At 38.9% G+C, this 27,558-nt stretch overlaps 1 protein-coding gene across 1 annotated transcript; it reads left to right on the plus strand.

Annotated features, from left to right (window-relative positions):
• Positions 1-24,806, plus strand: LOC142103775 (PRKC apoptosis WT1 regulator protein-like). The gene is made up of 7 exons (XM_075187971.1): positions 1-144; positions 11,970-12,380; positions 15,868-15,933; positions 18,070-18,098; positions 19,280-19,370; positions 22,173-22,277; positions 23,993-24,806. The coding sequence occupies exons 2-7, from the start codon at positions 11,976-11,978 to the stop codon at positions 24,077-24,079; spliced, it is 783 nt and encodes a 260-aa protein (XP_075044072.1). The 5' UTR covers positions 1-144; positions 11,970-11,975; the 3' UTR covers positions 24,080-24,806.
• The last annotated feature ends 2,752 nt before the right edge of the window (positions 24,807-27,558 follow it).

Consider the following 27,558-nt stretch of genomic DNA (forward strand, 5'->3'; position numbering starts at 1 on the left):
GCTCCTCCTGTTAGGATCAGAGGTTTCTGGTCCTCTGGGAAGCAGTGTCTGATCTGCACAGCTTCGGGCAGGGGGTCTCACTCCTCCCCCAGGGAGTTCCCACACTGCAGGCGGAAGCAGAGGGATCCTCTCTCCATCAAGGAGGTATCAGACATGGGGTCATTTGCCCCTTTACTTGATTCATTTTAACACCATCAATCACACTATTTCTGCATTATCCACTGGGCAACCCATTAATAGTGATCCACCTGTATGCTTGCATCACCCTCTCACCCTTCACTTTACCTGCATGATTACATCACTATACATGTTTACTTACATCACTACCTGCATGATTACATCACTATACCTGTTTACTTACATCACTTCACCTGCATGATTACATCACTATACCTGTTTACTTACATCACTACCTGCATGATTACATCACTATACCTGTTTACTTACATCACTACCTGCATGATTACATCACTATACCTGTTTACTTACATCACTACCTGCATGATTACATCACTATACCTGTTTACTTACATCACTTTACCTGCATGATTACATCACCATACCTGTTTACTTACATCACTTTACCTGTATTATTACATCACTATACCTGATTACTTACATCACTACCTGCATGATTACATCACTATACCTGTTTACTTACATCACTTTACCTGTATTATTACATCACTATACCTGTTTACTTACATCACTTTACCTGTATTATTACATCACTATACCTGTTTACTTACATCACTACCTGCATGATTACATCACTATACCTGTTTACTTACATCACTACCTGCATGATTACATCACTATACCTGTTTACTTACATTACTTTACCTGCATGATTACATCACTATACCTGATTACTTACATCACTACCTGCATGATTACATCACTATACCTGATTACTTACATCACTTTACCTGTATTATTACATCACTATACCTGTTTACTTACATCACTACCTGCATGATTACATCACTATACCTGATTACTTACATCACTTTACCTGCATGATTACATCACTATACCTGTTTACTTACATCACTTTACCTGCATGATTACATCATTATACCTGTTTACTTACATCACTACCTGCATGATTACATCACTATACCTGATTACTTACATCACTATACCTGCATGATTACATCACTATACCTGTTTACTTACATCACTTTACCTGCATGATTGCATCACTACCTGCATGATTACATCACTATACCTGTTTACTTACATCACTTTACCTGCATGATTACATCACTATACCTGTTTACTTACATCACTACCTGCATGATTACATCACTATACCTGTTTACTTACATCACTTTACCTGCATGATTGCATCACTACCTGCATGATTACATCATTATACCTGTTTACTTACATCACTACCTGCATGATTACATCACTATACCTGTTTACTTACATCACTTTACCTGTATTATTACATCACTATACCTGTTTACTTACATTACTTTACCTGTATTATTACATCACTATACCTGTTTACTTACATTACTTTACCTGCATGATTACATCATTATACCTGTTTACTTACATTACTTTACCTGTATTATTACATCACTATACCTGTTTACTTACATCACTTTACCTGTATTATTACATCACTATACCTGATTACTTACATCACTATACCTGCATGATTACATCACTATACCTGTTTACTTACATCACTTTACCTGCATGATTACATCACTATAACTGATTACTTACATCACTTTACCTGCATGATTACATCATTATACCTGTTTACTTACATTACTTTACCTGTATTATTACATCACTATACCTGTTTACTTACATCACTTTACCTGTATTATTACATCACTATACCTGTTTACTTACATTACTTTACCTGTATTATTACATCACTATACCTGTTTACTTACATCACTACCTGCATGATTACATCACTATACCTGTTTACTTACATCACTACCTGCATGATTACATCACTATACCTGATTACTTACATCACTTTACCTGTATTATTACATCACTATACCTGTTTACTTACATTACTTTACCTGTATTATTACATCACTATACCTGTTTACTTACATCACTACCTGCATGATTACATCACTATACCTGATTACTTACATCACTTTACCTGTATTATTACATCACTATACCTGTTTACTTACATTACTTTACCTGCATGATTACATCACTATACCTGTTTACTTACATCACTTTACCTGTATTATTACATCACTATACCTGATTACTTACATCACTACCTGCATGATTACATCACTATACCTGTTTACTTACATCACTACCTGCATGATTACATCACTATACCTGTTTACTTACATTACTTTACCTGCATGATTACATCACTATACCTGTTTACTTACATCACTTTACCTGTATTATTACATCACTATACCTGTTTACTTACATCACTACCTCCATGATTACATCACCATACCTGTTTACTTACATCACTTTACCTGTATTATTACATCACTATACCTGTTTACTTACATCACTACCTGCATGATTACATCACTATACCTGTTTACTTACATCACTTTACCTGTATTATTACATCACTATACCTGTTTACTTACAGCACTACCTGCATGATTACATCACTATACCTGTTTACTTACATCACTACCTGCATGATTACATCATTATACCTGTTTACTTACATTACTTTACCTGTATTATTACATCACTATACCTGTTTACTTACATCACTTTACCTGTATTATTACATCACTATACCTGTTTACTTACATCACTACCTGCATGATTACATCACTATACCTGTTTACTTACATCACTATCTGCATGATTACATCACTATACCTGTTTACTTACATCACTACCTGCATGATTACATCACTATACCTGTTTACTTACATCACTTTACCTGTATTATTACATCACTATACCTGATTACTTACATCACTACCTGCATGATTACATCACTATACCTGTTTACTTACATCACTTTACCTGTATTATTACATCACTATACCTGATTACTTACATCACTACCTGCATGATTACATCACTATACCTGTTTACTTACATCACTACCTGCATGATTACATCACTATACCTGTTTACTTACATCACTACCTGCATGATTACATCACTATACCTGTTTACTTACATCACTACCTGCATGATTACATCACTATACCTGATTACTTACATCACTTTACCTGTATTATTACATCACTATACCTGTTTACTTACATTACTTTACCTGTATTATTACATCACTATACCTGTTTACTTACATCACTACCTGCATGATTACATCACTATACCTGATTACTTACATCACTTTACCTGTATTATTACATCACTATACCTGTTTACTTACATTACTTTACCTGTATTATTACATCACTATACCTGTTTACTTACATTACTTTACCTGTATTATTACATCACTATACCTGTTTACTTACATCACTACCTGCATGATTACATCACTATACCTGATTACTTACATCACTTTACCTGTATTATTACATCACTATACCTGTTTACTTACATTACTTTACCTGCATGATTACATCACTATACCTGTTTACTTACATCACTTTACCTGTATTATTACATCACTATACCTGTTTACTTACATTACTTTACCTGCATGATTACATCACTATACCTGTTTACTTACATCACTTTACCTGTATTATTACATCACTATACTTGTTTACTTACATCACTACCTGCATGATTACATCACCATACCTGTTTACTTACATCACTTTACCTGTATTATTACATCACTATACCTGTTTACTTACATCACTACCTGCATGATTACATCACTATACCTGTTTACTTACATCACTTTACCTGTATTATTACATCACTATACCTGTTTACTTACAGCACTACCTGCATGATTACATCACTATACCTGTTTACTTACATCACTTTACCTGTATTATTACATCACTATACCTGTTTACTTACAGCACTACCTGCATGATTACATCACCATACCTGTTTACTTACATCACTTTACCTGTATTATTACATCACTATACCTGTTTACTTACATCACTACCTGCATGATTACATCACTATACCTGTTTACTTACATCACTTTACCTGTATTATTACATCACTATACCTGTTTACTTACATCACTACCTGCATGATTACATCACTATACCTGTTTACTTACAGCACTACCTGCATGATTACATCACTATACCTGTTTACTTACATCACTTTACCTGCATGATTACATCACTATACCTGATTACTTACATCACTACCTGCATGATTACATCACTATACCTGTTTACTTACATCACTTTACCTGTATTATTACATCACTATACCTGTTTACTTACATCACTACCTGCATGATTACATCACTATACCTGTTTACTTACATCACTTTACCTGTATTATTACATCACTATACCTGTTTACTTACATCACTACCTGCATGATTACATCACTATACCTGTTTACTTACATCACTTTACCTGTATTATTACATCACTATACCTGTTTACTTACATCACTACCTGCATGATTACATCACTATACCTGTTTACTTACATCACTTTACCTGTATTATTACATCACTATACCTGTTTACTTACAGCACTACCTGCATGATTACATCACTATACCTGTTTACTTACATCACTTTACCTGTATTATTACATCACTATACCTGTTTACTTACAGCACTACCTGCATGATTACATCACCATACCTGTTTACTTACATCACTTTACCTGTATTATTACATCACTATACCTGTTTACTTACAGCACTACCTGCATGATTACATCACCATACCTGTTTACTTACATCACTTTACCTGTATTATTACATCACTATACCTGTTTACTTACATCACTTTACCTGTATTATTACTTCACTATACCTGTTTACTTACATCACTTTACCTGTATTATTACATCACTATACCTGTTTACTTACAGCACTACCTGCATGATTACATCACTATACCTGTTTACTTACATCACTTTACCTGTATTATTACATCACTATACCTGTTTACTTACAGCACTACCTGCATGATTACATCACTATACCTGTTTACTTACATCACTTTACCTGCATGATTACATCACTATACCTGATTACTTACATCACTACATGCATGATTAGATTGCTGCACCTGTGTATCTACATCACTGTATATTTCCACCACTAAACTTGCACAATTACTGCTTATCATTGTGTCTCTACATTTACCTCATTGTAACGGTATATTTATATTACTGTACCTGCTTAATTACTGTACAGTATTTATCCTGTATACATCTATGACAGCAGCTGCATGTTTTCTGTACATGACTGTACCTGCTTGATTACTGTACATCCCAGTACCTGTATAGTTACATCACTGTATACTTACATTATTATACCTGCATGATTAAAATAACCAAAACCTTATTTTTCACTATACTCATTCAGCCATTAAACTTACATGTATATTTTTTTTTTTATCATTCTGTCTTCATGTTTATATTGCCCTTATTGCATACCTACATGTTTACATGTTACACCACCTTGACTTCATGCTTACATCTTATTACCTGTAAATTTATATCATCTCAACTACATGAGCAGATCACCATGGTCAAATGCTTACATCCATTTGCATGATTACCTTATCAATAAGCTTACATCACCTTCATGACATGCAGAAACCTCAAGTCACCTTGTATGCACCAACGTGATCTGCACCTTACCTGCATACTTACATAATCTTATCCACATATCTATATCACTTTACCTGCATCCTTACATCATATCAGTATACCTATATCACCTTACCTGCATACTTACATAATCTTATCTACATATCTATATCACTTTACCTGTACTCTTACATCATATCAGTATACCTATATCACCTTACCTGCATACTTACATAATCTTATCTACATATCTATATCACTTTACCTGTACTCTTACATCATATCAGTATACCTATATCACCTTACCTGCATACCCATAGATTGTAAGCTAGCGAGCAGGGTTCTCTTACCTCTCTGTCTGTATGTATTACCCAGTATTGTTTTATTCCTGTTTGTTCCCAATTGTAAAGCGCTACGGAATTTGCTGGCGCTATATAAATATATGTTGATAATGATGTTGATGGTGATACTTATATAGTCTTACCCGCATATCTATATCACTTTACCTGTACCGTTACATCTTCCTACCCACATTGCCTTACTTGCATACTTATATAATATTATCCGCATTTCTATATCACTTTACCTGTACTCTTACATCATATCAGTATACCTATATCACCTTACCTGCATGTGTAAAACTCCCATTGTCCAATAGATTGTAAGCTTGGGAGCAGGGCCTTCTCACCTCTTTGTCTGTTTTACCCAGTTTGTTTATTAGTTTACTATGTTTGTCCCCAATTGTAAAGCGCTACAGAATATGTTGGCGCTATATAAATAAATAAATGATGATGATGATACTTACATAATCTTATCCACATAACTATATCACTTTACCTGTACTCTTACATCATCATATCAGTATACCTACACCACCTTACCTGCATACTTACATAATCTTATCTACATATCTATATCACTTTACCTGTACTCTTACATCATCATATCAGTATACCTATATCACCTTACCTGCATACTTACATAATCTTATCCACATATCTATATAACTTTACCTGCATACTTACATCATCTTATCAGAATACCTACATCACCAAACCCACATGCTTACTTCCACTCATATGCATGTTTACATCACCTTATCGATAAACCATTATCACACACATTTACATGGCTATACCTGCATGCTTACATGATATTATCAACATGCTTACATCAAGCTTACATCACCTTACCTACATGCTTACATCTTATTAGCATATCTCACCTTACCTAATACCTGTATGCATACTTACATTAACTTATCAGCATACCAACATCATCATAACCATATGCTTACTTGCTCTTATATGCATGGTTATATCACCTTATTTAAACATTTAGATCACCTTCGTTACATATATACATCTTCTTAAAGAAATACCGTATTTCCCCATGTATAAGACGCACCTTAATTTTGGCCCCGAAATTTGAAAAAAATATATATTACGGTAGCTGTCAAAAAAGGCAGAGAGAGTGTAATGGCCGGCTGCTCTGATTGTGATCAGAGCAGCCAAGCAGCACTCTCCTTGCAATCAATCCCCCCCCCCCCCCCCCCCTGCTGCCACTGTGCCTCTGTCCCCCTCCTCCTGGATCCCTGCTGCCACTGTGCCTGTCCCCTTCCTCCTGGATCCCCGCTCCCCCTCGATCCCCCCCGCTGCCCGCTCCCCCTCGATCCCCACTGCTGCCCTTGTAACGCTGCCCCACTCCCCCTCAATCCCCCCACTCTGCCCCTGTAGCGCTGACCCCCCCCCCCCCCCCCCTGCATCCCCGCTATCCCTGTATAAGACGCACACAGGTTTGAGACCCAACATTTTTGGGAAAAAAGTGCGTCTTATACATGGGGAAATACGGTACATGTGTCATCTTCCCTACATGCACAAATCACTTTACTCGTATGCTTAAATAACCTTAGGTACTTGCTTACATCACCGTACCTGTATGCTTACCTCACTGCTCCCGCAAGCCTCCTTTATTCTGCCTGCATATATACACTATTTCACCATTCAGTATTCCTTAGGTAATTTATTATACATAGAAAGAGCTAGCAGCAAACTGCTCATATGGGCAGCATTATACTCACATGACTCTACGTATATGCATATACTACACACACTCTGGGCCTGATTCATCAAGGCATGCAAAACGAACATAATGTGCGTTTTTCCAAAACGCGCGTAAATCGGGAATACGTAAATCCGTATTAAACTGCAAGTGGATCTGAAGAAAGGTCTCTTGTTGACTTCGGGTCTAGGTACGCTCTGCTGTAACAATACATTGAAGGATACGTACAATACATATGTGGAATATAAAGACCCAGCCGAACGCACAGAAAAAAAAGCATTCAATTATTCTCACCTGTTAATAAAAGTTATTAATGAAAAAATATTGAATTTTTTTTTTCATCCCCCCCATAACATACATTGATCATGATGTTATTAATGTCTCCTGTACATCAAATGCATTTCTACACTTGCTGCTGATTATAAACATATGTCCTACGTACAAACGCGATCGCCATCACTATCACTTGTAAAAATCACGTACCTTAGAGATGCCCAAAGCTTAAATCGTATGTTGCTGCATGCGCTCACGCTTGGCACGCCCTTGCGTTACATTGACTGCGTGCATACTCCTTTTCCCCTACCTGTTCCGCCCATGAAATGATAGGCTGTCGCAAGTGTCCTCTGCGCTCGAAGATGAATTGCATGCACTTGCATTTTCAGGCGTATAGTTCAGTTTAGTGAAAAATACGGCAAGTATCGGCATTAGGTTCCTTAATGAATCGGGCGAAGTATGTTTCTGTTATTCACTCACATGCATGTCTTTTGGTTGCTTACTTCATTCATTATAGTCATCCCCCCACCTGTATGTGTCTATCATTCCCCTCTCCCCAACCTGCATCTTACACACTCAGGCTACTCACTTTGTTACATTACACTCTATTTATGTGTGCTTACATTTACATTGCTCATCTTAACTGTACATCCAGTATTATGTATCTCATTATAGCAGTCTTTATATTACATACTTCCCAACAGGGTCAGACTGGGCTGGGGGGCAGGGGGGGCATATGGGTTGGGCCACCTGAATTTTTTTCCCTTTAAAATAGGATGCTGAGTCAAGTGTTGCCCCCCGGGCTAAAATTTGTCAGCCCTCCCTTGCTTCCCAACATTACAGGTTTTGGTATCGGAATACCGGAGTATCTACCTCATGATAGAGGCATGACTGCACCACAATGAGAGTGTGGTGATGCCCTCTCAGGGGCATGTCTGGCACCTCTGAAATGTTAGGCTGTCCACATTCCCCTACCCTCCCTTGAAAAACACCCTTGTACCTCCAGCACCCACTGTGGTATGCAGAGCAATGGTGAACAGGACATAACTATCAATATTCCCAGCAGTCAAGACAAATCTCCTAAGTGTCAGGAGGGCTGCACAGTCCCCCAGTGTTCTTATTTATCCCTTTGTGGGGTGGTCACTGACATGAAGGGGCAGGAGTTGGCAGCTTCTAAGAAGAGAAGATGCTGTCCTGCCCCAGGTCCAAACAATGTAAAAAGTGTGGTGGTGTGTGTGTGTGTGTGTGTGTGTGTGTGTGTGTGTGTGTGTGTATGGGGACGGGGGAGGGGGGGTGTATGGTGCCTGGGGAGGGGTTGACTAGTCTGAAATAATTAATCCATAACAGGTTCTTATTGTATCATTATATAAATGGTGCCAGTTGTACTACTATCCCTGTATAACTAATGATAGTTGACATACCTCCAGTTGGTGTATGATTTGCTTGTATCAATCAATGTAAGGAAAATTCTTTAGAAATAGAATAAATAATACAATTTAGCTCTATAAATAACATTGAAGAGTGTGCACACATGCCCTATTTTTACGGCTCATTTAATAAGGGTGTGAGCACCTTTTTTTTGTCAGTTTTTATCTCCTGTTTGTGTGTAATGTTTTCTGAAGTTGCTGGGGATAAATCAACCTGTAGCCAATCAGATCATCAGAATGTTCATAGCATCATGGTAGATGAGTGTAGTAGGCTTGTGTGAGACTGTGGTCAGGTTCGAAGGAAGCTTAACAGGCACCCTAGGTGCTGCCCCTCACCCACTTGAAAGTGGCGCCCACCCTTAGAAATGAAAGCTGAATCTCGGCTGCTTCTTATCTTATAAGGTGGGATGTTGAGGTGTCAAAAGAGTGGGAGTGTGGTATTGAGCAGTTATATAACCCAGTATCACAATCCCAGCGTATCACTTACATTGAAGAGCAGCAACCAACAGCTTCACAGGTGAGAAGCAGTTGGTTGCTTCTCCTTAATGTCAGTAGCCAGCACTCCATGTTGGTGTCACAAACAGCAGTCACCTGAGCCTGTGTGACGTGTGTGTGACAAAGAGTTAATCACGGCAAACCCACCTTGTCTGTCTAGCAATCATCATCATCATTTACTTAGCGCCAGCAAATACCTTAGTGCTTTACAAATGAGAACAAACACATAAAACAATACAGGGAAATAGAGACAGTCAGAATGGTAAGGAGGCGCTGCTCACAAGCTTACAACCTATGGCAATGATTAAAATCCTCTTTTTTATATTACACACTTACTATTTATCCAAAAAACTGCCACCACCAAGATTTATTTTCAAAAGATCCCGTTCTTGGGTTACTCTACTTAACTCAAAATACTATCACAAGTTATATCCCACTATAATTAAACTTTAAATCAACCAGAGTTATCATTAACCGTATAATACCCTGCGCTTCAGCTATGTGGAGTTATATATGACCAAGCTTAATTAGCACATGAATTAGTTAAGAACACAGAGACATAACCTTATTACATGAGGCTTAATATGAGAAAATTCTCACAATGCTTAATGTATCAAAATTAAGATAAAGTGACACACAGTAATATAAAATGATAGAAGTGAGTTTCTTGCAAAAAATAAAAAGGAGAAATTCAGAAATGGAAAATTCCTGTCTATTGCGGGAAGGCAGAGAAATATGGACATATTCCCTAACACAGATTGGCTTCTTGGAATATGACCATATTTTATAACATACCATATACATATACCTTATAAATCTAATCCTTCAACTCAACCCTCCTGTCCTGTAAGGTAAATATGAGTGGGCTGTGTGTATGCTAATGGGTTTTTACAACAGCCTTTTATAACTGCTACTGCACACACAATTTATTTACAATCACGTATAAATATTTATATACAGGACTTATAGAAGAATGTTTGATATTTTAAATAATATATTTTGTCTAATTTACTTCTGTATGTCTTGAATTTAGAAGAGATGCTTTGCTGTAAGTATACAGGGAAAGACGTTTTCTCTATGCACAGAATGTGTCTGCAGATGTGTGCTTTTATGTCTGTATTTTGAGTCTATATCTATGTGCAACTTAAATACCACACATAGATGGGTCCTGTACAAATATTCTGTTCCGAGAAGCACACTTTCCAGCCATCTAAATAATATATTTAAAAGATACACGTAACTCAAAATACTAATGCATCTCAAATAGTGTAGCTAAAGACCTTGTCCACACTCTTACTGTAGTCCACTTGCACATGAATGCCCATATCCGTCTTGAAAGTGCAAGATGCCGAAGGTGTCAGATACATGTGGATGAAATTACTGCTGCAAGTTATGTACATGCCCAGTGCTACAATTTTTACATCAAGCGCAAAATGACATCACTCGGATGCACTTCCATCCAACATTAAATTAGATGCTATGGGCAAGTCAAAAAAGGAGTAAATGTGATCCTGGACAAACCATGTTATAATACAAGGGGTGCAAATTAGTTTGTAATTTTACACATAAGGTAAACACTAACTGCTTTGTCATGTAGCACACAAATACTTGCTAGCTTTATTTTTACACTGAAACTTAAAGTTGATCTAGGACATGCCCTATCCCAACTATAAATTTGTCCCCACATTTTAAATGTACCTCCAGCTCCAATGCAAAATGGTTTTAACAAGGTGCAAATTTACTCCTTTTTTCGCTTTGCTCTCTTTAATGACTCAGTCCTATGTGTCTAGTTAAATCCTATCTTAAAAATGTGCATTTTTCCTAAAACAAACAAGCAAACTTTATTTAATAATGCATCCCAGGCCATTGCTTATGTAAACTTCTTTTTTATCCATAATATTATACTTACGCTACTGTGATTGTACTTTCAATGGTTTTGTTATAGAATCCAATGCTGTCAAGAGATACGCTACTGTGATTGATTGTACTTTCAATGGTTTTGTTATAGAATCCAATGATGTCAAGAGATACCAAGTGCAACAGTGCAGAGCAGGTTCCATTTTTGGAAGAATGGAAGGCACGTAGAGAAAGAATGAGGCTTCGCTCCTCTTCCTCTAGCCTTGTTGGGAGTAAGTCCATAGAGATACAGGTCCATCAAGAAGTGGATCTCCAAACACAAACCTGGGCCTCACATGCTGGGCAAGAACATGAAAAAGATGTTGAGATATTAAAGGTAACAGCAGTTAGTAACAAAATCCAGTCTCTTGGGTCTGCAGATGTTGAAGCCCATGATCCAGTAACATCTAAAACCAAGGAGAAAAAAGGGAGTACTCAGAAGAAGCATCGTACTCAAATTGAGAAACGGAAACTAAGGGAGAAGAGGCGACCCACTGGGGTAGTAAATATGATTCCATCAGAGGCAAGTGAGAATTTTTTTTATCTTTTCAGAGTTGTAGGACTCATTTCTAGATTAAAAAAAAACCTTAATGCAGGCTTATTTCATGCAAAAATGAAAGTTCAGTTTTGAGTGGAATACCATTCAGTGGTACATTACGACAAAATATTACTTATCTGGAGTCCAGGTTGTCCCCCACTTTGGTGACTCTCCCTATATATATATGTTTCTTACTCCTACAGGCTTTCTTCATATAGGCAGAGATAAGGAAAGTATTGTTGGCTCACGGCAAACATGGAGAACCCACCAGATTGGATGGATTTACAGACCTAATATTTATTAATGATATATTATTTCATTTCTATATATATATTATAGAGTTTTAACTTATAGCATTCCATCCACACTGCTTTCTTAACCACAATGGCTTTTTCCTTTAGCCCAGTTGAAACTTAAATTGCTACTTATAACTCATAACTAATGACATCTTAGGCCCTTTTAAGATCTCCAGAGACCTTTGTGTGTAGTCTACCATATTAACATATACACAGAATGTGGAAATATGTAATCAGATGAAAGTGAAAAGACCAACTGGTATTCCAAATGTGTTGCTATTGTTTAATCTAAACTGTACATAGGAAAATCAGATCTTTAAATTTCATTTTTTATTATTTAGCAGTTTTAATACTCTACCACTTGAAGTTGCAAAAAGTCACAATGTTACTCCTGAATTTTTCTTTGTAAATGCATTAACTTCTTTGGATGAGTTTCTTATATACAAAATACTTATTTTCCGATCCTTCTTGTGTCATTTAATATATTTGCTATTTAGCGACAGGGAGGGATTTATTTAAAATCAGTTGTCTAATTTTTGATATCCCCTCCGTAAATAAACTTGGCCCCAATACCATAAACTGAAGCAGAGATTCAGTGAGCGTTGAATTTCTGCAATCAGATTTAAAATATCCATATCACTTACAAGGTTTTCTTCCCTCCATGCTGATTTCCCGTACACCATGCTCCGATTTAAAATTTAAGAGCAAATCCAGCTAAAGTGTGCACAATTACTCCAAGGAAAAGCATGTTGTGATGCAAAGGGAGCAAATACTTTTTTTGCATGCATGAAAAATATTGCCTGCACACAAATACTGACAAGATTTACTTTAACATTCGATTTAGAGGTCATCTGGGATGTGCTCCCTCCCAATTGTAAATCTGTCTGCACAGAGCAACATTTTGCAAAACTGTACCCTCTAGCTAGATTTATTCTTATCTCTAAACGAGGCTTTGTATGTCTAGACCAATCTCGGTCAGGTGTACCACATGACTGTTAAAATAATTTATCTTCGCCTTCCAATGGTTGCCAGGTGCTTACTGGCCTCAAAGCACTCGTAGAGGGTCACATATTTTCACATCATCCTGTTCATTTGTATCCTGGCCTTATGAAAACCATTATAAAATCTGTAATTCCGACAGCATTTCCTTGCCACCATCCCATATCATACCACTATAGTGTTGGAAAGCCGCACTCTAATCTATAACAGGTGCTCCTTCAACTTCATCACTCATCCTATTCTCAATGCCCCAAAGAATCCCCCGGAAAGAGCCAACTGGAAAAACTTCAGTTTTAAACTCTGAGGAGAGCATCCGTCCCAATACTACTTCCAAATGAGTTTGCCTGTCTTTGGCAACAGAACTTGTCCATCTTCATGCAAAATACAAGTTCAGCTACCCTGTTTTCAATACTTGGTACTGGCCCTCGAAAGCCCTATATTCTGCTCCACTGGTATCCATATAGCCAAAAAGAACTGAAAAATTTGCCAGCCTCTTTTCGCAAACCACAATAGCCAAAATCACAAGCCTGTGACAACTTCCCCATTGTCCTGGAAATAATAATTTTTTAATAACTTCTATCATCCTCCTCTCTCCTGCTCTCGTCCCTTCCCATTTGGTCTAGATGAAATCGTTCCAACGGGAGTAAAGAAAATATTTTCACATACTCATCTCTCCAAACCTTTTACTTAACCTCCTGTTTGAGGTGGGCCTCAAGCTTCCCTTCAAAGCAAACATATAGAGTCCCCTTGGCTATGTCAGATAATTTACCTGCCCCTCCATTTGCTGATCCCCCCCAAGCTCACTCACAGGGCTGTGCTACCCGAGTGCTCTTGCTCACATATATTATACCCACATACCTGCACTAACCACTACCTGGTCCCTGATAGGTTGACTCTATTGGGGCTATAACATCAATGAGGATACAGTACTTGTTGCAATGAACGGCCATGACATTCATACTGTATTGCCTGATGCAGTGGCCGCTACCTCATAATGCATCACATAGTCTCTGAATCCACTCAACAAGCACAAGAGCTTTTATCATGACCCCCTGTATTAATAACACTGGCTCCCTCTCTCGGACACACACATTGCACAGTCCCACATCAGTTTGTGAAGAATAGAATGCTGCACCTGGGAGTTATGGTGATCTGCCACCCTCACTTGTTGTGCCTCCCGATACAGCCATACCTGATCCCAGTTCAGGGCCCCTGACACAGCTGTTTATCAAGTGCTGACACCTGTTCCTGGGTCTCCTCTGCTCCTCTAACACCAACCTGTCTGCAGACCTAAGATGCCCTCCCTTGTGGGACCAAAGAAGCAGCTACACTCGGTCTCCACTTCTCACAATGATTGGGTGTCTGTATGATCCTGATCTTCTGCACTCTTTCACCGAGATCTCCCCTGGCTCTTCTCTCCTCCAGTCATGAGCCATGATGCCTTGCATGATTCCAACTGTGTAGACCGTGGCCAGTGCAAGAATTCTTCCTGGGTTGCCTTCCTGCCAGAGCTCTATGCTGTGGGATGTTCCTACAGGAGGGGCTCCAAATGAGGTGCAGACCCAGAGGGTGGGTGATGAAGGGGGGGGGGGGGGGTTTAAAGGACAAAGACACTCTGTCAGCTGTGATCATCCAGCGTGTGTGGAGGATCCAAGCTTTTCTTCACTGAATTACTCCCCCATATAAAAATTCAGACCACAATGTGTGGTATTAAACCACACTCTTCCTCTACTTAGCATTGTAACTGCAGTAGAGCCAGAGCTTATTTAATAGCAGCAATGCTGCAATGATTCTAGTGAAGAACCCCAATCGGACATATAGATGCTATCACAGGCAGACTACCATCTGAGAACACTCCTCGTTCCTCTACACATAACCCCACTAGAAACATAAGCACACCCTTTAGCTGCCTCACCAAATTATTGCTCTTCATTATACAATATGTCTTTCCCAGTATACCGTCACCGTCTTATTCCCCTTCCAGAAATGCTCAAATGTTCCATAATATTTTTAAATGTCAGAAAGTCTTTACAAGCTCTTTCATTTTGTAAACATCAGCGATGCCATTGTGGGGTAACCCCAGCCACTTCATAGCAAACATCTGGTAAGTTTATGGATTAATTTAGAAGAAGAACACTTGTTGCTGTTAGTGAATAACTCGTATGGTTACTCTTTAGGACCCTGATGAGAATGAAGATGTTACTGCAAATAATGATTCTAATGAGCAAGAAGCTGTCAGTCAGGTGAGAAACAATCTCATGAGCCTTCACCGGTAAGGAGGAACAGTATAGTTCTTATTCATCTCCCTACACTTTACTATTTACTGTCAGTATATTTCCTCTATTTCTAATGTGTGCCCTACACCGAGTCATTTTGTGAGCTGAACAAAGATGGCAGGTGCACTTTTCAGGTCTGGTTTCCTCTCTGACTCAGCAAAGAAATCAAAGGTAGGAGTCATTGAGGTGTGAAGGTGCTGGAGAGGTAACAGAGGAGGATCCTCCATGCTAGCTATCGACATTTTTTGAATGCAAAAATGTCGCCAAACTCCTTTGTGTCTTCTAGTATATGAGTTATGGGTAGTCAGACGTTTGCCGGGTCGTTACACAAGTGGGTAGTCAGACGTTTGCCGGGTCGGTACACAAGTGGGTAGTCACAGATGCAAGGAAGTGTAGCAAGTAGCAGGAGCTGAACAGGCAGAATACTCAAGCACATGTCTGATCCAGGAAGTGCCTATTATAGGCCCAAACAGGAAAAAGGATCCAAGATGGATTTTCCTTGATGCCATTCTGACCATCTTGGATAACAGCAAATCTAAGGGTAAGTTTATGAATACAGAGACCTCTAGTGGTCGGAGGTGCAAATATCAGAGTAATTCCTTAAATTTGTTCTGTAATGTAAATTGTAAGGAAATTACTGTACAATTCACCAAGGTGCAGTCTGGTTAATATATGATGGAATGTAGATGTTAAGGATCTTAACTAAACCTGGGATACTGCTATTAATTTCAACCACCAAGGCCAGTACCTGAAGTGAGGGGCCACAACTGCTGCCATAGTGATGAATAGAAACCAATTCTAGATACCAGTTTTATACGAACGATATGTCAACTATAGTAATATTCCCAGCTACAGTAATATCCCCAGTTATGGTATTATGCCAACAATACGATTAATTATAGTAAGATGCCAGGCTATAATATCCAGCTATAGCAATATGGCAATACTATTCATAGCAGTAGTAAGATTATCAGTAATATGCCCAGCTGTGATAATATGTCCAGCATTTGTGCCTGCTCCAGTCTTCTCCTCCTCTGACATTGTCCACTCATAGTATTGTTGCCTTGGCAGTGCTCAATCTTTGTCAAACGTAAGGTGACAGTGCATCTAATTGGCCATAGGCGATACTCTAAACAAGTTTAACCCCTCCCCCCTACACCCACACCAGCATAGAGAAGAAGGTGGTGAATAAAGAAAATCTGTATTAACATATGTCACAGGGTAATTGTGACATGGAGATAGAGACTCAAGGAACCTGCTTCTAGGACCTAGAGACGCCCCTGAATAGTACAGGAATGCAAAATGATTTATTTTACCCAGCCTGTGGAGATTCAAGATGACTTCTAATATGATTATCTAAACAGTATAATGACTAATTTTTGTGAAGTCTGTAGATGTCATTTAAGCTAGGTACACACTACACGGTTTTCGTCCAATAATCGGCTCAATCAGCCGACATACGACCGCTCGTTCAAAAATCGGGTCAGTGTGTGTTGTGACACGATGGTCGAAAGTCTGCCCAAGTGGACGATTGTCGCCTCATTTGGTTGGTCGTACCGTTAAATATTTTCGTTCCAATCTCGTTTCCATTGTGTAGTGTGTATAGGTTTCCGACCGATCCACAACAGTGAGTACGAAATTACAGTCATTGCTCACGACAACATGGCTGTAAAAAGTCACTAAAGGGACGTCCGCTCTTCCCTCTATCGTCCTAAACAAGGCTAGTGTGTATGCAGTCCATTGACCGTGCGATCGGACCATTAATCGCATGTAAAATTACTTGGCATAAAAAGTTGGTCGAAAATTCTATAGTGTGTACCCAGCTTTAGGCAGTGTATAGCTGCTGTGACCAGATTACCTTGTTAGTTATGTAGTGAAAAATATGTGCAAAATAGCTTTAGAATCAGAGAGTTCTGTTGTCAGAACCCTCCAATTTTAAAGTTGTTTGTAAAGTATATTATTTTCTAATATGTATTAAACCATTATAATTTATACAAGAGGTACAATTTTCAGATATTAAAATAACAAATGACTTGTCTATTCTAATTTATTTCCCGAAGACATTTATAGTATATAATTTATTTGTTCATTCTGTTTTCTCAGGAAGTGTGGCTATCTGAAGGAACAAACAGGTATGTGTTTGTCCTGTGATTGGTAGGTTATCTAACAAACTTCTTGAAGCCATTCTATTTTTTTTCAATCAAGCAATTGAAATTCCAATCAAGAAATATTCATAAAATGAATAACTAATAAAATAGTAAAATAAAATATTAAATAAATAAAATTATAAAATAAAATAATAGTAAAATAATAAAAAATAAAGTAAAAATATCCTTATAATGGGATTTGAAAATGTGACAATATTTTGTAGGAAAACACATTCCACATGAACAACTTTAAAGATGTTACATGTTTGAAAGATATGTTATGAGTACTTAGGTTCATAGGGCCTGATTCATTAAGGCAAGCAAAGGAAAAAAAAGGAGTAAATTTGCACCTTGGCAAAACCATGTTTCATTGGAGGTAAATTTTAAAATGCGGGGACAGATGTATAGTTGGAGTATGGCATGTCCAAGATCAACTTTAAATTTCAGTGTAAAAATAAAGCTAACAGGTATTTGTGTACTACATGAAAAAAGCAGCCAGAATTTTCCTTAAATGCAAAATAGTGAACTAATTTGCACCCCTTGCATTGTAACATGGTTTGTCCAGGAGAAAATGTACTTCTTTTTTTTGCTTAGCTTGCCTTTGTGAATCAGGTCCATAATGTCTGTCTTTAGTGTGTGTGATGTCTTCACAACATGACCTGAAGGTGGAAAAGATATGTGTCAAAACATTATTTAAAAGTAAAGGATAACACAAGTATTTAATACTATATAGCAGAACCAAAGTGTATGTGTGTGTCTGTGTGTGTGTGTGTGTGTGTGGGGGGGGGTGGGGGGGGGGGGGTGGGAGACTTTCTGAAAACAGGTGCAAAGGCAAAGTGGTGTTGAGTTAATATCTGAATCTAAAAATTAGGAGACTTTAAGAGGAACTTATCACTGTATATAAATATAGATAGTATCGGTAGTAAATATGTATTTGCATATTTAGTTTCACCCTCCCCCAAACAGAATAGTGTCGGTTAATCACTTTTCTCCAGCATGGTGCCGCAAAGCTCTGCATTACCAGACCATGCCTCAACAGTCTGCAGGCTCTGCGATAGATCCTTCTCTTTCCATTCAGCCTTTGGTAGTGAGGTTATCTCACACATTTTTAGAATACATATATAAACTGCAGATTATTTAATAATGTTATTTCTGTGCCATTTCAGATTGTCAGACATTCATTTTCATGCACCAGCTTCAGACAATAGAGATGACAGCTTGAAAGCAAGACAGTCATGGATGGAGGAGCTTCAGAAGGTATGGACAATGATAGACAACGATTTGTCATCTTTATCTTCAACTTACACTTTACAAATCTAGGGCCTGATTCATAAAGGATCTTAAATAAAGAGAGTTATCTTATTTCAGTCTCCTGGACAAAACCATGTTACAATGAAAGGGGTGCAAATTAGTATTCTGTTTTGCACATAAGTTAAATACTGACTGTTTTTTTCATGTAGCACACAAATACTTGATAGCTTATTTGTACACTGAAATTTAAAGTTGATATTTGTGTGCTACATGAAAGAAAATTCCAAGCAGCCCCGGCGTTAAATCAATAAATTATTAATACGATTAATACTTAGGCCTTCCTCCAGCCCCAATATTAAAGTAATAGTATTCCCATGTAATAAATAAACCTATTTCCCTCCCTCAAAACAGCCCCAGCAGTAGATTAATAGCATTTACGTATAATAAATATACCTATTTCCCACAATTGTCACTGCCATTAAAAAATATATATTCACATTTAATAAATAGACCTCATGCTCCTCAAACTCAGCCCCACATTCAATTAATAGCCCCCAAACCACCCCATCTTAAATTAATAGTCCTCACTACAAAATTAAATTGCCCCACCATCACCCCACAAACAAAATAGCACGCATTAGTTAGCCACCACCTACCACACACACATTACATTGCCACAAGCCCGTTGTGCCATCACACACATTACTGTGCCCCTTCATCACCATGCTGTGCCTTCTTATGATCACACTGCTCCCTCCATGCTGCTTTTGACTCCCTCTTCTTCTGGCTCCCCTTTATCACACTCTGCCATCCTGCTGTTGCTCCCCCCTTCATCACACTCTGCCAGGCTGCTTTGGCCCCCCTTCACACTCTGCCATGCTGCTTTGGCCCCTATTCACCCTATGCCAGGCTGTTTTGGCCCCCCTTCACACTCTGCCATGCTGCTTTGACCCCTATTCACCCTATGCCAGGCTGTTTTGGCCACCCTTCACCCTCTGCCAGGCTGTTTTGGACCCCTTTCACCCTCTGCCAGGCTGGCTTTGACCCCCCTTCCCACTCTGCCATGCTGCCTGTGGCCCCCCTTCACTCTCTGACATGCTGTCTTTGCTCCCCCTTCACTCGCTGCCATGCTGCCTTTGCTTCCCCTTCACTCGCTGCCATGCTGCCTTTGCCCCTCTTCACACTCTGCCATGCTATCTTTGCTCCCCCCTTCACACTCTGCTATGCTCCCTATGCTATCTTTGCTCCCGTTCCTTCACTTACCTTTTCTATCGGCTTCTTTCTTCTCTTTTCTTCTATTCTTCTGTCTTTTTGAGACTCCTCTCTGCACCGCTCTTCACTGAACGTCGGGCGTAATGGCGTCACACCCGACATCCAGTGCAGGCGGAGCAGAGAGGAGCAAGGAGGGGCGCCGGCGCCACAATCACGTGAGTATGGTTTTTTTTTTTAAAAGTGTCCGCTCCCCCCCACCAACAAAGAGGGGAGCGATCAGGGTCGGGGCCTATATAGCCCGGCTCCCCGGCGGGTAGTCCGACCCTGGGTCCATCTTTATAGTCCCTGCACTGTGATCAGTAAATTCTCCAGTAAGAGTTAATTATTCACCACGTTTTTTGGTGAGCAGAAACTTTATATTTAAAGCCCTCTTTAAAACATTAGTGAGACCTAGGGAAAAGCTACTAGTGGACACAAAACCTGTTTCCAGCATATATAGAATAACTGTCAAATGTATGCCAATCTAGAGTATGTCAATGTCAAGTTTTCATATAATAGCACAAAAAGACAAATCATTATGGACCTGAGTCACTAAGGAAAGCAAAGCATAAAAAGGAGTAAATTTGCACCTTGGCAAAACCATATTGCATTGGGGGGGGGTAAATTTAAAATGTGAGGACAGATTTATAGTTGGGTTAGGGCATATTCGCATCTTCAGAACCATTCCTTGATGAATTCAGGAGTGGGCAGAGCTGATTTAGGTGCATGCTTTGATAAATCAGGCCCCTATGTGTGCAAAATAAAGTCCTATCAGAGCACACAAAAAAATAAATATTAAAACACATTAATACCTGTTAATAATATAAACAATAATAAAAATAATAAAAATAAAAAAAGTTGTTTTTTTTACATGTAATACATTTATCAGGATGTTGTTAAAGCCTACTGAACATAAAATGCATTTATACAGTTGCTTGCAATTGCAAACACATGTTCTGGCATTCATATGCGACTGTAATCACTATCAAGTGGAACTTACACCTGCTATGTAGCTGGTGCCAGTGACATGGCTAATCACGTACCTGAGGGATGCAAAGAGCTTGAATTGGAGGAATGCGTGTGTCATCTACATCAGTACTCCCTTCCTGTACACTGACTACATGCATACGCCTCTTCCCTCCACAGTTGCCACCTTCAAATCGTAGGCTGTAGGAAGGGTCATTTGCGTTCAAGGATGAATTGAAGGTTGCGTTTATTGGTGAAAAGTCAGTTTCTGAGCATTCGCAGAGCAATTTTGCACAAAATACGCCACCTAATGGTACTTATGTTCCTTAATGAATCAGGCTCTTTGTCAATAAAAACATTACTACACAATTACTATGGGCATTTCAGAATTAAAAGGGTAGGTTTGAATTACTGTTTCAGTCACTGTTCAAAGCCCAACTGTGCCAAATCCCCATATTAATTAAGTTCCCATCAGTCCATACACAGCAGTAAATGAATAATAGCTCATGGTCAAGTCAGCCTCCAGCTACATAATGGTAACAGGAGGGTATTGGTTGATTGGTACTGTGAGCTGTGTTTGTGTTTTATTAGGCAGTTAGAGGCAAGAGACAAGAGAACAACAAAGTGAGCACCCAGCTGAATGACAAGGAGGAATCTCTGCTCCTTCTCCAAAAAGAAATGAAGACCCTGACTCAGGTAAAGCTTCTGTACCACTCTGCATGTTGAACGCAGGCTCCCAACTCATGTATATAAATGAAAGCTGCACCTCTAAACCCTTGAACATAACTACATTGTTTTCTGATTTAGGTTTGGCAGATAAAATAGCTCTGGGCATATATTATAGTTTCATGCAAAAAAAAATCATTCAAACATATACACAAAAAAGCATATGAACAAGTGGGGGTCATCCTTTAAAATCGGTAACTGACACCAGGCTTTGACCCGCATCATGTGGTCACCCTGTCATTATGTGAACCAACCCCGACTTGGTTAGCATGGGTCTGAAATGCCTAGGAGAATCAGGACCACATAAAATATGCCCCCCTTCCACCCCAAGAGTCAACCAACTCAATTCTGAACAGCACTGTGACCCTGTAAGAAGTTAAAAGTATATATTAAATATTGTTGTCAAACTACAAGACCTTGCAAGCTCTAGCAGCCAAGTCACCAGGCATGCTTGAGCTATGGAACTGCAAGTGCCAGCATGTCCTGGAAACCAGGGTCCACTGGAACCTATAGTTCCCTCATAGTATGTAATTGAAAAACTGCACAAGCTTCTGGTCCCCCTGCTAAGGTAGTAGCCAGCACTAAAGATTGATGCAGTCATCATCACCAGCACATATCTTTGCATAAATCCATAGATACAGGCAAAAGAAACAGCTCCTAAGATCTGGAGATGTGACTAAGTCTAACAAGGCAGCATCTCCAGGGAACCTGCTACACTTATGTGTGCTCCCCCTACTGGATTCTACTTGCATGTCACAGCCCTGGTCTGTCTCTCCAGGCGCAGGTGGCTGCAAGTGCAAGTAATGGACAATTCTAAACCAGGCCCTACATGTCTAGATTGCATTCTGTACAATAAGTGGTACTGTCTGGGTATGTTCCATGAGATAATATCTGCACTAGAATAACATGACATATCACAGAGAAGATCTATCTTACCATTGTTGGTGGTAACCTCTACAAATAGTTTCCATGGGGGTCTGTGTCTACACTGTCAAACAAGAAACCTTGCTGGGCACCAGTCCATGAATCTTGTCTACTCCACTGAATTTAACATTGGTACACAAACTGGGGAATCTGAGCCTAATATGGGAGACCTCAGTGTGATGCAAGAATGGTTTACACACTGTTAATATTAAGCCAGGCTGTGATGCTATCCACATGTGTGGAATATGGAAGTATATTATAAGGTCTGTAAAGAAGTCCTGATAAATTTACATTTATGTCACCATACTGGCACAGTTTGATTAGTCACACCTATGGAGATGTATGTGACCCTGCCCAGATATACAATGGCTGGTGATCTGAGCTACTAGACTCAGGAGCAATGTTTAGAGACCTCTTTGATTATGAAAAAATGATGTGGTCGCAAATATTTACAAAATCATGAAAAATATGTGAATTGAATTGCGGGAGGTGAAAAAGTATTTTATTGCCCCCTATAAAGTGTTTGTCTATTTCTGGTACTTAGTGCCTATTGCCTAATGTTATATAGCTGAATATCCTTCTAAATATGCTTCTTATCCCCCAGTTCACCTTTGGCAGGACGAAGAACCACCAAAGAGCAAGTAATGAATGGAATAGAATAGGGCAAAGTACATAACAATTATAAAATGTAATTTTAAGTAATATAATAAATGCACACAGGTTTTCAGACAGTTCCTAAGGTGTAATCATTTGTGTCGTAGAAAATGAAGAGAGCCGAGGATGAGAACCAGAGGCTAAAGGAAGAGAACCAGCTGCTGCTCAAGACGATGGGGCAGCTGAGCAGCTAAGACCACATCCTGAAGTTTCCCACCAAACTAAGTGGAGGACGGGTAGAAATATCTGCTCATCCACCAGTTACTTACCACACAGCATTTCAGAGTCAGGGAAAGGAGATGATGAAGAACAGGAAGTGTGTAAAGCTTGGGGTATGAAAACACGTGAGCTATAGACTGAATCGGTGAACATTGGAGAAACCAGAAGGCTCTAGTTTCAAGTGGGAGTCTAGAGGATTTGGGAAAAAAAAAAAAAAGTTGATGAAACGTCAAAAGTGCTGCTCAGTCCACACTGCTCATATTAAGGTGTACATAGGGCTCTAAAATTAATTTCAAAGCCAAAGACGCATACTGTGTTTTACTTTCTACAATTAGCATCCTTGTATACGCTGTCAACAGTTCAATTACTGTGGGAATACACTGCTCTTTGCTTCCTAAACAGATGTTATTAGCTTGTCCTCATGTCAAATAGTGGTTGACTTTCATTGATTATTGTACTTTGCCGTTGTAACACATTTTCACACTAAGTGATGTCTCATCTGTTACTTGGATACGTATGGACAGGTGGAATTACATTTTGTTTTATCAAAGCAAAAAATAAAATTTTGCTAAAATGTCCCTGGTGCTGTACTACATCTCCTAACGGTTCCAAATGCAAAATTAGGACACCCTCCTAGATCTGCCCAGGTCATGCCCTCACCCAGTCCTGGTGCTGTGTCCACATTCCTTTTCCAGCAGCCAGGGGCAGGCTAGGCTGGGGTGGGGGGGGGGGGGGGCAGAGGGGCATCTGCCTCCAGGGCCGGCCACATAGTGGGCTACCTTTGGCTGGGTCACTGCGCCACCTGCATATTTTTTTTTCCTTTAAAATGTTCCTAATGGGCTGCTGAGTCGAATCTTGTTCCCCCCTCCCCCGGGCTAAAATTTACCAGCTCTCCCCTAACGGCAGCAGAGGAACTCTTCATCTAAAAAAATTGCCGTTTGTTGGAGGGTGCTGTACATAAAGTGGGTCATGTAACTAAGAGAGACTGGTACAAAAGAATTAAACTACTAATAGTTTTCTTGGTGTACAGGAAGAGATTTAGGGTAGCATAGCCACAAAGATTACCCCCCATCAGTGTTCTTCCCAGCTCCTATTTCCCGGGTGCTCCACCTGCCAGATTTTCTTGCCACCCGGCTCTTGGGGCCCAACAGAGTCCTATTATAATAGAATAAACCGTTGTTTCACTATGTGAGAACTACAGCCAGCAGTGTGTGTTAGACCACTGACCACCAGTCTGACTAGTCCTGGCAGGTGTGGGCATTAGCCTCCAAAATGCTTCGATATTATTGCAAAGTATTACAACTGCCCCCACCCGGCTACTTCTTAATGTCACCCGGCTGGCATATTTTTCTGGGGAGAACACTGCCTGGTTATTTACTAGTTAAGCTTCTTACCAAATAAGCTATGTTGATAAATGAATACCTTCATATCAGAGAAGCAGCCACAGCAATTTGGCAGTCTACATGATTTCAGGTCTAAATTATTATTTTTTAAAGCACCAAAGTTGCCCATAGCGCCATACACCATGGATGACAAAGCATAAAGCCAGAAGAACACAGAAACGTACAGTGAGACAGAGAGTAAGAGGACCTTGCTCGCTAGAGCTTACAGTCTAAAGAATATATTACGTCAGGACATACAGTGTCTTGAAAAGGTTTTCAGAAAAATTCCCACATTTTATTGAATAAACAAAATCTACACTGATCTTTTGTTCTTTCTGAAATTTTTATTTCTACGACACAAAAATTATTATTTCTTTATGTGACATTGTTATGTTACAATATCTTTAGAAAAAATATTGCATGTATAATTTAAGATTTTGTAGAATTTTTTAACGCATTTTCAGCTCTAAGGTTTTGGTGTAAGTATGTACCAGCTTTACACTCTGTCGAGAGTGATTTTGGCCCCTTCTTCCAGGCAGATTTGCTCCAGGTTGTTCAGGTTAGTCGGATGATGCTTGTGCACCCTAATTTCCAAGTAGGGCCACAGACTCTCAATTGGATAAAATTAATGCTTTGACTGGGGCATTATAGTACATTCACCTTGTCTGTTCTTGAGACACTTGAATGTTAGTTTGGCCTCCAAGCATCAGTCATTTTGCAAACTAACGGGTTCATTTGCAGTATTTTCCTGTATGTTACATCATCGGGTCTACTCTACAAGGATTTTCAGATGCATGTATAACATTCTGTATACACAACAGCACAATTTTGATTTTGATATATTTTGTTTGTTGAATTTTTTTGGCATATCGCTGCAGGGATATATTGCTTTCCCATTCAGTATATTAGATGTCTGACATGTGTCTACTGTGCAAATTATTTGCTCCAAGCAGTGATCGCTGGTTAATGTTATGTGTGCAGTACTGTTTAGGGGCTCAAGGTGGCACTATAAGTCAGATATTATGGTGTACGAATTGTAATTGCAATATATGGGAAAGAGATGAGATCTTTAAATATATGAGAAAGCATGACAACTGCTTACAGCAGAGACATTTGTTATGTCCAACACAAAAACATATATAGGTATATATATTTGAAATTACACAAGCATTTAAAACTTGTTTATTAATATTTCAAAGTAAATTTGTATAAATGTTTCATCATCTCTTTAAAAACTCATGAATACACTTATCCACTAGATGGTAATCTCTCTAATGAGCATAGTTCTCTCTACTACTATTTGTTTTCACACCTGTATTTTGTCTACCATGTATGTCCCTGTTTTATGTGTGCTGGTGCAGAGCACTGTGTAGCCATACAAACCAACAACAACAACAATATTAATAATAAATAATAATAATAATAATCATAATAATAACTCAGTTACTTACTGTTAACCCTTCAGTAAACGGTGAATATTTATTTAGGGCTGTTTCATTGCAGGGACCCCTAACAGTGCAGGTTTTCCAGGTCACAAGTGAAATAGTTACGACCACCTGTGGATCTTCCAAAATGTGTCATTCAGTAATGAATACACCTGTGCTCCAGCTGAGAGATATGGAAAACCTGCACTGTTAGGGGTCCCCGAGGACTGGGTTTGGGAAACACTGGTCTAAGGGCTAGATTTACTAAACTGCAGGTTTGAAAAAGTGGAGATGTTGCCTATAGTAACCAATCAGATTCTAGTTATCATTTATTTAGTACATTCTACAAAATGACAGCTAGAATCTGATTGGTTGCTATAGGCAACAACTCCATTTGTTCAATCCCACAGTTTAGTAAACATAACCCTAAAAACCAGGCTGCTGGTGAGTCAACAGCAAACAAGTGAGAACAGCCTTTCTTATAGGGTATTGAAAGGAGTATCCAGTAAAAAACAAAAAAAATCTGGATAATATTCATATGGCAATGTCAGGATGTTGAGGCCTTTTTACCCTTGCATGAGCCTTGTCCAGAGGGCTACACTCTCCTGTCTCACCTGTACTTACCTGATTTATACCAATATGTGCACA

This window comes from Mixophyes fleayi, chromosome 10, assembly GCF_038048845.1.
Source record: "Mixophyes fleayi isolate aMixFle1 chromosome 10, aMixFle1.hap1, whole genome shotgun sequence".
NCBI lineage: Eukaryota > Metazoa > Chordata > Amphibia > Anura > Limnodynastidae > Mixophyes > Mixophyes fleayi.